General features: G+C 40.8%; 1 protein-coding gene across 1 annotated transcript in view; it reads right to left on the bottom strand.

The window, feature by feature from the left end:
- Nucleotides 1–353: 353 nt before the first annotated feature.
- Nucleotides 354–13,435, bottom strand: part of acsf3 (acyl-CoA synthetase family member 3) — a 32,001-nt gene continuing 18,919 nt past the window's right edge. The window contains 3 exon segments of the mRNA XM_029428539.1: nucleotides 354–1,359; nucleotides 3,555–3,666; nucleotides 4,136–4,270. Of these exon segments, the coding sequence (XP_029284399.1) occupies nucleotides 1,245–1,359; nucleotides 3,555–3,666; nucleotides 4,136–4,270 (362 nt within the window). The 3' untranslated portion in view covers nucleotides 354–1,244.

The raw sequence follows: 13,435 nt of genomic DNA, 5'->3' as shown, positions 1-13,435 counted from the left end.
GGGCTCATTCAAAAGGAGTCCTTACAGTCAAGCTGGTCCCGGTGCCACTGCAATCTGTTTTGACTTGTGAAGAAGACAGAAGAGGTGAAGTATTGGAAAAACGGAGATGAAAAAAGGATGAGAGTCGAGAAGAGTGAGCGGAGTGAGAGGGTTAGTCAGATGGAGTGCGGGGCATCCAGCTGTGGTGTTGTGCCTTGCTAGAGAAACCGCCTTCAGGCTCTTATCACACCTGTGTAACCACAGCTGCAGACACACACACACACACACACACACACACACACACACGCACACACACGCACACACACACACACACACACCATATTAATGAGAAAACACCACATTGTTTATTTTATTTTGTGCGGTTTTAATTAACCCTGATTCAAGATATCACACCACTCTACCATCAAAAGTCATTCAGTATTCTCTGATCTGAAAGCATATTCACAAATACAACATCAGAACTAACCAATCAGAGTATTTGAAACACTCTTCACCAATAGGTATAGCTGTGTTTAAGTATGTTTTTGTGAAACAGATAAATAATACACGCAATTATTCATTAAAATCAGACTAAACTAGCTGTTGCCATCTCAATAAAGCAGATTGAACAATAGATCCCGTAGTTCTTCTGCGTGAAGACGGTTCATAAACAGGGATATTGACTTTGAAGTAACTATAACACACATTTAGTCCCAGTTCTATAGACTAATTGTATAAAGTTTGTACTGTTTTTGGCTTTAGTATACAATAACTCATAACTGCAACATACCTCACTCTTAACCTGCTTAGAATCCATACAGTATGTACTAATGACACCACTACACGTGCAAACCCTACAAAAGTGGGTCACATTAGCTTGTACAACAATAAACAGTACTTGACGTCTAAGATATAAATTTTTTTTTAGAAACTCAGTTGCAATTTGGGCACGCATTTTGTAAAGTTCTGTTTCATACTGCTTCAATAAATTACTTATTAAAAGTGATGATTTCCAGACCTGATAAACAATACTTGAAATAATTGGCATTCAATGTAATAGAATTACCTTTGTAGCAGTGTTCGTAAGTGTGATTAAGTTATCTCAGAGGTTAAGTCATTTTCCATGAGGTGTTTTCCATTACTTAGTATTTCCTCTGTACACTTGTCTGTGATGTGCGTCTGATCTATGGAGCAGACGGCAGTCGGGAAGTGGCGTGCATCTGCAGTTCTTCACCAAGAACCTGTATGTTGTCAAGGTGGTTCGGTCATGGGAAGAAGAGTCGCAGGAGGTCCTTCTTGTTGACCTTGCCCATCTGATTCCTTGGCATCTCGTCCACCAGCACCAGGCCTGCGGGGATGATGTAGGGTGCCATGTGCTCCCTGCAATGAACACTGATGTTAGTACACTGAAGACTTGCAGAAAGGAAGATAAACACAGACAGGCGTGCACAACGACGCGCACAACACTGATCAATGTGCACACATGGATGGGTGTATGCAGAAGCACACAACAACGGGAAAAACAAAAACAGAAAACAATTGCAAAACAAAGGCTCGCCCTGTGGCAGAGTAGTGGAGATAAGAAAAGAAATGTCCTTCATACACTCTGCAGCTCTCCTCCCTAATATCCCCAATTCGCCTTCCAGACACAGACAATTCCCTTCATACAAAACAATATAATCACTGTGAGATGAAATAAAATTAAAAAAAAATAATAAAAGGAAAAACAGAAGGCTGGGATAATTAAAAGTGTTTTATTTTTTTGGTTTTGAGTGCATGGTTGTTACGTCAAGTCTTGAAGCCTGGAGCTGTTCTATTATCTTCTAACCTAGTTTGTTTGTTTGTGCCTGGGTGTGTGTGTGTGTGTGTGTGTGTTACTGTGTGCATGCTTGTGGTGCGAGTGAGCATAATGACTCATACTGCTGCCATCAAACACTCCTTTCAGCAGATGTCTCCGTCTCCCTGACTCAGTGAGTAAAGTGTGAGTGAGTATATGTGCATACATACACATCTCTGTAATGGGGCTTGCTCGTGTCACCAATTTCTCCGGGGCAGTGTTGTTTGTGTGTGCGTGAGTGTGTGTGTTCAAGGCAGTGTGAGGGTGTGAGAGAGATTCAGACTGACAGCTGAAGCCAGGGCACTGAAGAGTGAGCATCCATCTACTTGTTTATGTCTCATTTTATCTCCTTCTCTCTCCTCGAGACCCTGGCCTCAGCAGTGGGCTGTGTGCTGGCACTGCCTGTCTGCTGGCAGCACCCCTGGCTGCAAGCACTGTGTGTGTAAGTGTGTGTGTGCAAGTGTGTGTTAACCTGGGTCACAAGCCACAGTAGTAATCCACCATGCTGGACCAGCAGGCCACAGCAGTAGGATCTAAAACCCCCACGCCATATGGGGCCCACAGCCGTGACACACACACCCACACACCCGCACACACACTAAATGCACTCGTACAGAATTCAGAGGTGTGAATAAATTATAGAGGTGAGTAGTAGAAAGATAGTGTAGAAGACAGAAACAGATGGTGAGAAAGGGAAAAAGAAAAGTGGTCAAATTAATTAGACAGAATTCCATGTAGAGGGTGAGGAAAACTGGAGGAAGTCTTTGTGCCTTCAGTCACTCCCAAGTCAAGGGCTGCATGTCACCTACAACTGTCCGCGTTAGACAAAATAAACTCTCCTGACATTTTGAAAGGGCAGATAAAAAAAAAAGCACGTAAGACAAAGCCCTCCGAAACAAATCATTTGTTCGCTTCCTCCACATCTTCCTCTTTTTCATCTCCTGTCTTTCCTTCAGCTCCCCTCATTAGTCCAGATCTGGCCTCTCTTTCTCTCACATCCCTTTACTATTGATCTGCGGACTTCAGGGCCGCTCACTGGGGATGTGTGTGCTGAACTGCAGAGTCTGCATTAGGAGCCTTCATTTGTTTACCACAAGACTGACAAAGAGCTACGGAAATTGTCTTCTTAAATCAGCGTAATAAGATTTACCAAGACAGGGTCAGCACTCCTTTGTAATAATGCAATATGGTGCTCTTTTTGTGTTTGGTTTTTGTAAATTCAGAATCATGGATTGATTGTAAGTTATTCAGGTCGCAGTCTCCACTGGTGCTACGGGTTGGGAGACCACCCGCTGCCGCAAAGAATTTTACAAACGAATCTGATCTATGTGATCTAATTCTACCAGAAATGTGAACTTACGTTGCTTCAAAAGTTGAGCCAGGTTCAACTTTTTTTGCTGGGCGACCCTGCATCATTTTTTGCCGCAAATAAATGATGGGGTTGTGTTTATCTGAACACAACCTTAGACTCAAGGATGCAGGTTCACGCCTCTGTGTTAGCAAGCATCTTTCCTAGTGCAAAAGAAAACGGGAGCCTCCACTAACCCTGTAGCCTACTCTCCACAGAGGAAAACATGATAACACGCTTATAAAGGTCAGTTACAAATGTATTATGAAAGAGTGTCATTTAGCATCATTCTGAAAAAACAGGAATACACACCATAACACTCAAATGTAATTAAGCAATTAACCAACAGGCAGTTTCTACTAAGGAAAGATTAGCTGAAAGTCACAGTACCTTGCCCAGGTCTTCATCTCTGGCAGGGTCATACTCCGGCCGTTCTTCAGCTGCACCACTGCAATGACTTTCTGACCCCAAGTGGCATCTGAGACCCCAATCACAGCCACATCTGCAAGGTTAAACATCCATCAAGGCAGTCGTTAAGTATCAACTGCTCAATTATTATCTTATCTTATCTTATTATCATCTTGCAGTGCAGCGCTTAAGTAATAAATAGCTTCCACATTTATTGTTGTATTGGCTCTGTACTTGGTTTTTAAAACAGAACAATAACTAAGGGTTGAAATGGCAGACTTATCTTTTAAGTAAAGGGTGTTTACGCACAGATGAACAGTGTGGGAAATTTAGTCTTTCGAGACAGTCAAGAACAGTCGTATTTTCTGTATGTTTAGGATCATTGTCCTGCTTTATTGTCCTAATTTGAGGGATTATATGCTGAATTGAAAGAGCTACAAGTCCTTTAAGTGTTGATATTGATATGAACAACTTCAAATTCCTGGATACTTCAATTTTAATTCAATATGCTAGAGAGTGAAAAATATTATTGCTTACAGATTAATCCTGTACAGCACTCTTACCTATGATGTCTGGATGAGCCAGTAGGTGACGCTCCACCTCGAGTGCGCTGATCTTGTAGCCACCACTCTTGATGATGTCAACACTGGTGCGGCCCATAATCCAATACACACCGTCTTTATATGCCGCTGTGTCTCCTAAAGGAAAGAAAGAGGCAGTACAAATTCATTATAAAGGATTTTTGTTGTTGTTTATGAGCAGGTTAGAATCAGAAAGTGTGAATTTATTTTTGTATTTTTAAACAAGACTAAAAGTCTGCAGCCATGCAAGCGGCACTGTGAGGCTGTACTTAGACACAATGGTGCTTTGAGTTAAATACTGACCTCAGCATGTTAACATGCTCACAATGGGATAAGCCACCTGCTGATGGTACTACATGAATGGTCAGGGAATTACCTGACCATTCATGTATTATAAATCATTTGGATTAATCTTCTAGGCACAATTTTCACAGTGATCCATCCAACAGATGTTGAGATGTTTCACGCAGCTAGCATGACTACACATTTGCAAAAAGAAGTCAGCAGCTATTTAGCATTTTATCCAAAACATTTTTAATTCTCTTTTATTACTTGAAGCATATTCTGAGTCATGTTTTCCCCAATACAACCTAATTTACTATAATTGCAATGAGCGGTTTTGCAACTACATTTGGGTGTGTTGGGAAAAATCTGTGTGAAAACAATTAAACTGAACAAAAAAACATGTATAGAAGTAACATTCATATTACCTTTATGACTAGATACAAAGAATGTTAGGTAAGTAAACATGGTTGAACACCTGTCCCCCAGACACCTATGTGTGTGTGTGTGTGTGTGTGTGTGTGTGTGTGTGTGTGTGTGTGTGTGTGTGTGTGTGTGTGTGTAAGCATGCATGTGTGTTTGAGTTGGAGTGCAGTGGATGGATGAGTGTTTAAGATCCCCCCACATTACCTTCCAGACACACACACTCCACACACCCACACACACATAGGTGTCTGGGGGACAGGTGTGGGGGAGGATGAGTACAGTATGTGGGATGAGGGGCTCAGCTGGGCCTGGGGATGACGAGCGGAGGAAATGGGTCAGTATGGATGAGTGGAGAGAGACGGAGGGGGAGAAAAATGGACAGAGGAGGGAAGAGAGGAAAACCAGGAACAGGAAGGTGTCCTTTTGGATTATTACAGGTGGTGCGTCCACAGCTGGGACCGAGGAGGGAATGGATGTGTGAGTGAGTGAGAGTGTGTGTGTGTGTGTGTGAGACGCTGTGATAAGGTTAAGCGGACGCTGTAGTTAAGATTGAAGGGTTGAATAAAGGTGGTGGACTGGGAGGTCAATAAAGGTCAGGGACAACTGAGGACAATTTATCTGCAGTCTCTGGAAATTGTGGTGGATCTTAAATCTGACTATTTTTGTACACAGTAATGCAAAAAAAACAAAAAACAAAACGTGTGCACACTAGAATCTGCACATTTTATTTAACAATATTTTGGTTATAAACCCTATGGGTGAATTAATTATTTATTTTTTTACATCAATTCAATACTCGGCATTGTGGATAAGCATTTAAACCATTGGCCAGGGAGATGAGATTTACATATAATACATACAAATGTAATGTAAAAAATATGAGGAACGTAATACGCTCATTCAATGTGGATCAATCTTCTCCAACTCTATGTAAGGGAGTGAATAAGTGTATTTCCCAAAATGTTAACTTCATCCTTTATAGGAGCGATGAGGTTGCACGGGGAGACTTTGGACTCACTCCCTCAGCATTTCTAAAATCCTGAGTAAGGCCCTGCCAGTTAAGCTGTGCGCGTTTTACTACAGCAAGAAAAAGTCTACACCTGAAATATGAAATCAATAACACAAAAGGACTGGCCCTGCCTCACCAAGAATCAACACGATGAAGCATTTTAAGGAAAAGGGTTATAATTTGATGGTGGTCTGTTTTTACTGCCATCTTCCGTCTGTCCTCTACTTCATCATTTAATCTAATTTGCTCTCTACTCTAACCCTGTATCCCTCTTATCCATCTTACATTTCTTTAGACTTTTTCAGTGTCAGCCAAACACACACAACTACGGTTCCTTCTTTGCCCTCCACTTTTTTCCCACTACCTCTGGAGCATCTCTCATCACATCTCCCGTTTCCTTTTCTCCACCCATCTTCCCTGTATCTTCTTCCCCCTCTTGCCTCTCCGCTTCTGCATCAATAGAGGGCCCATCTGTTCCCATACATCACGCACTTCATTTCAGTTTATTAGCTGGGATAAATCATAAATATTTCATTATACATCACGGGCGGCTGTCGCCTGCACACCGACAATTTATCATCGCTGCCCTCTCTGCCGGCTTGCCATGGCGGCTATAAGCTTTCCAGTCTATTAAACAAGATTGATACAGTGTGTAAATTTAGATATTGGGAATTTCTTCACAGACCACTGCTCCGCACTGATAGGCCAGGGTAACAGGGGGGGGGGGAGAGGGAGGATGGAAGGAGAAAGAGGGTGAGAGCAGAGGAAGGTGGGGGGAGTTAGTTAGTTTCCCCTATTCTCATCCTCTTGTGGATGAAGAGGAACAAGAAGATAAACTGTAGGAATAATTTGGTTACAGCTATGTAGCTCTCTCATCATATGCAAATAGATATGGGTAAAGGAGCAGTTTACATGCACATTGATACGCTGTTAGTTTGTCCTGTGTGTGTATGCATGAGCTGAAACTAATAAAAATACCATATAATTTGTCCATTTGGCTGCAAATGTTTAAGCGTAGAGGAAGGAAACGACATTAATGAGACAATGTTTGACAAAAGGGTTGAAGAGAAACACTCAGACAACATACTTGAATTAAGTTTGAAGTACTTATACAGGACTATTTGACCTTGTCTCTTTGAGGAGGAGGAAATAACGAGGGAAAGAACAGCATGTTTGGAGAGAGGCACACGTGGGAATAGTGATTGGAGAACACAGACTGATAAAAGAGGAAAGAAGGGCGGGAGAGAGATTGTTGGGAACTGTGTTACTAGGACGCACACATACACACAAGCTTATACAGATACGCACATACATATTGAACGTGCACACACCGTGCAATCATACACACATACGCACACAAACACTAGTTCAGGCATCAGAGACTCTCTGCCATTATGTGTTATGGCGTCGGAGGCAGATATGGCCGAATGGCTTTCTTAATTAAAACGATAAGAAGCCTAATTGCACTGGGCTTTCATCTCATTCTGAGGCATTAAAGAAAGTGAAGGCACAGAGTGGAAAAAAAAGAAAGAAATAAAAACAGATCAAGACTTTTACTGGAGGGTGGAGGGCAGAGGAAACTTCCATCATGTCTTTCAGAAAACAAGAAACTGACATTAGCTGGCTGTGCACAAAACTTCATTCTATTACAGCGTCATTTAAATTCCTAATAATGGACACTAAAACATTTAAAGCAATTAATTATCCTTGTCTTAACAGGAAAAACAACATTGTGCAGATAAGTGTGTTATCAACAACTTCTTTTAAATTCCAGCGACAGCATTTTTTCAGAGTCACACAATATTGCCTTAAGAGGAATTTCTGCTGGAGTGTAACATTTTAACATTTTAACAGAACCTTGGTGATTGGCCTTCATTCGTGCGGACATCTTTTTGTTTACTCAATGAGTGTCATTCTTGCCAGCTTCCATGGTAAAACATGGCATATTACATTCAACAAATGGTAGGAAAAAAAAAAAGTCTACATTTGTCAAGGTAACTCAAAATACACTATAAAACACGTCACCTCCATTAAACAGCCATTTCATATTTTACTGTAATTGGAAAGTAATATGTAACCTCATTTATAAACTCAAAACACATGTATGCCAAAAATATTTAGCACAATTCTGATCACGCAAAGTCTAATTGATATATAGTTACATGACTGCATGTGATGCAGGTAAGATCTCTCTTGCTGCTCCAGGCTGTTGGCTCTTTACCCATCAAACAAACTGTTTGCCTCTCTCCCTGAGTGCCCACTCATCAAACTCTCAGCGCTGGCAGAGAAGCAGCCTGTGGACTCCACAGTAATTCTAACATTTCTGTAGCCTCAGAAAAGGTGAACTCTGATTTGACAAGATTCAAAAGTACTTATTGGGTATTTTCAATGCTTCCCCCCCCCCCCCCCCCCAAATCATTCATCGCTGTCATCAGTGTATTTCTGATAAGGTTCACAGACACAGATAGTCTGGACATGTTTCTTTACCTAGACAAAAAGTGTGTGAAAGAAAAGGGCAGAGTGTGACATATGACAAAGGCCAACATCACAAAAACACTTCAGCCTGTCTGCCACTAGCGTTGCTGCTGGAGGTGTCGGGGAAGAAGAGGGGCAACTAAAAATGCACAAAAACAGTTTTTTTGTGTGGAGGTGACAGACATCTTCCATTAGTTTGTCACGACCTTCCAGACACATAACAGATTTCAGCTGCTACTGAAATAGATTGAAATAACTGTTATATGTTTGTAATTGAATGTGATTTGAGTCTGACCTTGATATAAGTACCAGGTACTTGTATTCTGCGTGTGCACACCCCACTCACTCGTGGAGAACCATGTAGCCTCCTGTAAAGTACACACTTTGAGTGTAAGCATATTTATATTCATATTATAACCTCAGACTTACTGCACAATCACACTCACACTCTGAAGAAGCCTAAACAAGGGAGAAACACTTTAATCCAATATGTAGCAAAAAGACTCAATTGTGTGATTAAAAGTAAAAAGTCTGGGCTGTATGAGCTACTACATAATACAAATCCACAAACCCATATTGGCAAAGACATAAATATAATTGTAAATGCTATGAATTATTACTGTATGTGCATATTTTAAATAAAAGTAAAAGTTTCTCTGATGAATATTTTAAGTCTTACAAACATATCCTAGGAAATACATATGTTTCAGGAAATTAGAGGAAAATTTCAGCAGATTTTAGAAATTATTTTTATTTATATACATATATCAAAATGTGACAGATCATCATGAAATGTGGTGGAACAGGACGGACACACAAATCATTTTAAAAAAGACGGGGCATTTAGACTCGCTCTCCAAATGTCTTTCTAGTTACTTACTTAAAGGTTTACAACATTCTTGTGTGTATAATGTAGAGGTCAAGTCAAGTTAATATTATTTTTATAATGTAATATCACAGACAACAATTTCAGAGTTTTACAAGTTAGCAATGATTTCCCACCAGCCCAATCTCTAAAAAACAAACAAAACAAACAAATCTGCTTAAAATCATTCAGCCAGCAGCGTAGTGTGTGACTTATACTTCTTTAGGCTCCATCTATTATCGTGTTGCATAACTGCTGTACAGCCAGGTACTAATGTTTAGCGTGATCACAAACCATAGATACAGAGGCACCTGGCTGACCTCGTGTATTCAACATGTTGCACATCTTCAGCTTGCCTCTCTTTGAGATGCCGCTGTCTTGAACAATCGTCACTTAATCCAGAGAGACACAAAAGAGCTTTGAGCCGACAGTTCTTGTGGAGGTTGCATAAGCTGTGCAAGGCTATAACTGTATTTTATTTAGTTAGTAAGTGCATGTATACTACATCTGCAGACACCTAGGCATGGTGATACAGACTTTTCTTTTAAAACCCATCGAATAGTTTCAAATAAATGTCTTTTTAGAGATACTATTTGACAGCCATGTTGTGTTTACGCATGTCTCTGCACAAGCATCACTGAAGTGTTTAACGTGAGCCCGATGAGGGTCTTTCACCACGTTCGGCGTGACCTAAACTCTCACACTGCGGGTTAAAGCCGAGTGTCCTCCATCACTGTGGAGAGGAGAGCCTTATCTGCACAAAGATGAGCGAGGTCTAGATGCGAGTCGTGACTCTACTCACAGTGACTGTAAACACTTAGCATATATGAATATTAATGTTCCACATTAAAGCCCCGATGCCTAGATGGAAGAGTTAATGAGGATAAATAACAGACAGCCAAGCAGTGAAATCCCAACTCTGACATTATTTATCATCCTTAACTTTTGTCACAGCTCTTTGTTTTTAGTAATTAATATCGTACAAGAAAGCACTTTGCACTTGGATGAGTGATCTAATTTGTTTAATATAATGCAATTAAAGGAGCTTGAATTGCTTTATATTCTTGTTGCTGATTATATTCCTTGCTGGGTTGCCTCTCCACCACCAGATAACAAGCTGAACTTGAGGATTGATGTCTGTCTCAGATCTGGCATGTTCATCAAGCAAACTACTTAACTGCCTTTTACATGCTCCTTCACTGCACTGAATCACACACATCTGATAGGAAACCAAGACGCATCGACTCCACTAAACAGCCGTTGATTATGAAGCCAGAACACTAACCAAACCAGATTACAAAACTCGGATTAGTTTTGCCTTCGAAAGGTTAAATATAAATTGTCTTCTTTTAAAAAAAAAATGTTTTCCACAGGACAAAAATATAAACACAGTGGCAGCTGCTTCGCCAGTTTGCCAAACACTCCTGGAGTTTAGTGGCTTACATGAAGCGGTGTTTAACTACATTCACCTGCAACTGGTGTTAATAAAACCTCAGACCACCGTGTGTTGACACCTTGACTGTAAATGTTACAGGGAATGCTGGTTTGTACAAAGTGCTGGGGGCGTGTGGTGTTGGTGAATCCCACAGGGAGCTCTGACATTGGAGTTATGAGGACACAATGTGACTTGGGGTGAAATGTGACATTGGGAACACAGAGAGGGATGGAGGCAGGGAAGAGGAGAGCACAGCTGGGAGCAAAAGAGCGATGCACAAATGACTAGTGATGGCTCTGCAGGATATAAGCCACACTTCTGTTTGTCTGTCTGTGGAGAATTTACCCTGCAGACCTGAAGCTCACCTTTTCAGCTGAGGTTACATGTCTCTCAGTCTCTCAGTCGCACACACACACACACACACACACACACACACACACACACACACACACACACACACACACACACACACACACACACACACACAGGATTTAACAAGAGGATGCACATTCTTAATTGAATGCGTTTTTAACACTTGTGCTTCGTCAAATGAAAACCTGTGTGAAAAACTGAGATGAAAATGCAGCAACAGTATGCTCGTAATATAAGCCTGGCAGGTGCATCTTAAAATATTTGTAGAAATGACTTTAGTTGCAATTTCAACTTGAAACCAAACAATATTTTGCCAAATTGATGGCAAATGGCTCACACAAGTAGGTTTTGTGGGAATAATAATTATTAAAAGTGTGAAACTGAGGTAAAACAACAAAGATTTAACCCCCTAGTTAACTTTTTCTCTTTTCAAAATAAATAATGGAACATCCGATGAAGCAGGGTTAATAGTTAGCCCCCAAACACAGCTTCCGCTAAATCGCTAATGCCTAAGCTTCCTTCTCTTCCCACAAGTCCTTATTAATTTATGTATTCATACATTTATTTATAGTTTATTTCAGAACATCATACTGTAATTCATTCCGAGTGGAGTACCAGGCTCTCTTGGTTGGAAAGCAGCGACTAAATCCAAATCTACTGCACCGATTTTAGTTTATCTCTCACTCTTTTCTCACTGTTGTTGCCTCCGACTTGCTGTTTTTACATGTGTACATCAATTCCAACAACAAAAGCCCCTTTGCAGTCTTGTCAACTGAGCCAAACTTATATTGTAGATGTGGACAGCAGAAAAACTTAACTTTACAATGAGCACAAAAAGATTGTTAAAAAAAAAGGAGATAGGGGATCAATGTGCTCCGAGATGTTTGTGAAGATGAGTGGAAAGAGAGAGCACTCAGGAGAAGGTGACAGCTTCCCTATAGAGCTGCCAGTCATGCTACACAGCGCCCGCTCGCACTAGAAAAGACACCTCTGGCCAGTTGAGAACTTATTGATCTAAACTCTCACGCTCCTTCTCCACTTCTTATACTCCACTTTTCTTCTCTCACCCTTTGTCTCCTCTTCCTATTGGCCTGTCAGTCTCCCCTATACGCTTTATGTACTCTTCAGACTTCATCTTCCACTCGGTGTCAGCCACTCAGCCGAACGGAATGGCTTTTAAGACATTTTCAACGGCAATGGATTTAAAAAAATACATGTTTTTACTGCTCAATGCTGTTCTGCTGGATGATTTAAGAAAATGTACATGAACATGACTTTCACCAACAGTCTTCCACATTTCCAGGCCTAGTCCACCCGTACACACCTATCTTTTTTAAATGTGGTTTTCCCTTCGAAGAAAAATCATGTTCACGCAAGCAAAAAACACAATTGAAGCGCTGTCGATGCCAGTGGGAAAGTTAGACCACACACACACACACACACACACACACACACATAGAAACTTGACTATTATTTCACTGATGATGGAAGACTCATTAAGAGTCTGAAAGCTTCAGCATCAAACTACTGTATGTTCAAGCTCAATGAGAATTGAATGTCAAAAGAACCAACACATTACTTAAAAAATAAGGGGCTAAATAAAATGGTTGTACTTCACTCAAGCCATAAGCTAGTTTGATAAATGGCAACTCTCAGACTGCATACAAACCCACTACAACTGGCAGACTGAAGGAGGGAGTGGATGGTACTTAGAAGGCAAACTATAGGGCAAACAAAGTCCCTTCAACACTTCACTTCACTGCTGTATAAGATATGGTATGTCTCTTACTACATTATCATCTCATTAAGTCAAACATTTGCATTTCATTGTAAAAGTAAAACACACAAAAAAAAGTACATCTTAGTCAGATCCTTGAAAAGCTGTCTAGTGCTGAACACCTTTCATTTTTTCTTCAATGACCTGAAGGTGAAATCCTAGAGGATGGAAAAAAATGATACAGAGAAAGCTCCAAGAAGGTGACAAGAGATCAGCAATAGTCAGAGATGGAGTGTGAGGAGGAGACAGAGTGTTAGAGAGAAAGGTGGAGGTGTGAAACAGGGAGCAGGTGTGAGGGTAAAAATGGCAAGAGTGTGATAGGGAAGGTAGGAAGCAAAGGAGAGGGTTAAGTCCAAGGAGTCTCCTATCTAACGCGTCCCTCAGATATCCACACCGAGAGTTTGTGTGGAAATGTCTTCGAGCCGATCTATAATAAATCAACTGTATGCATGTATAGAGTTGCGAAGTGGGATTAGCTTTTGGTTGCAGAAGTATTTTTTTCCTGATAAGACATTCAATGTTCCACAACAAAGAAACACAGGACAATTCACCAGTATCATATGTTAACATGATGGTCATCAGCCAGTCTAATAGATTATATGGCTCTAAACAGTCTTGGCTCAATTCCTTTAACTGCCACC

This window comes from Cottoperca gobio, chromosome 3, assembly GCF_900634415.1.
Source record: "Cottoperca gobio chromosome 3, fCotGob3.1, whole genome shotgun sequence".
Taxonomy (NCBI): Eukaryota; Metazoa; Chordata; class Actinopteri; order Perciformes; family Bovichtidae; genus Cottoperca; species Cottoperca gobio.
The sequence above is the reverse complement of the archived record's forward strand: the minus strand, read 5'-3'. Positions and strand labels throughout refer to the sequence as shown.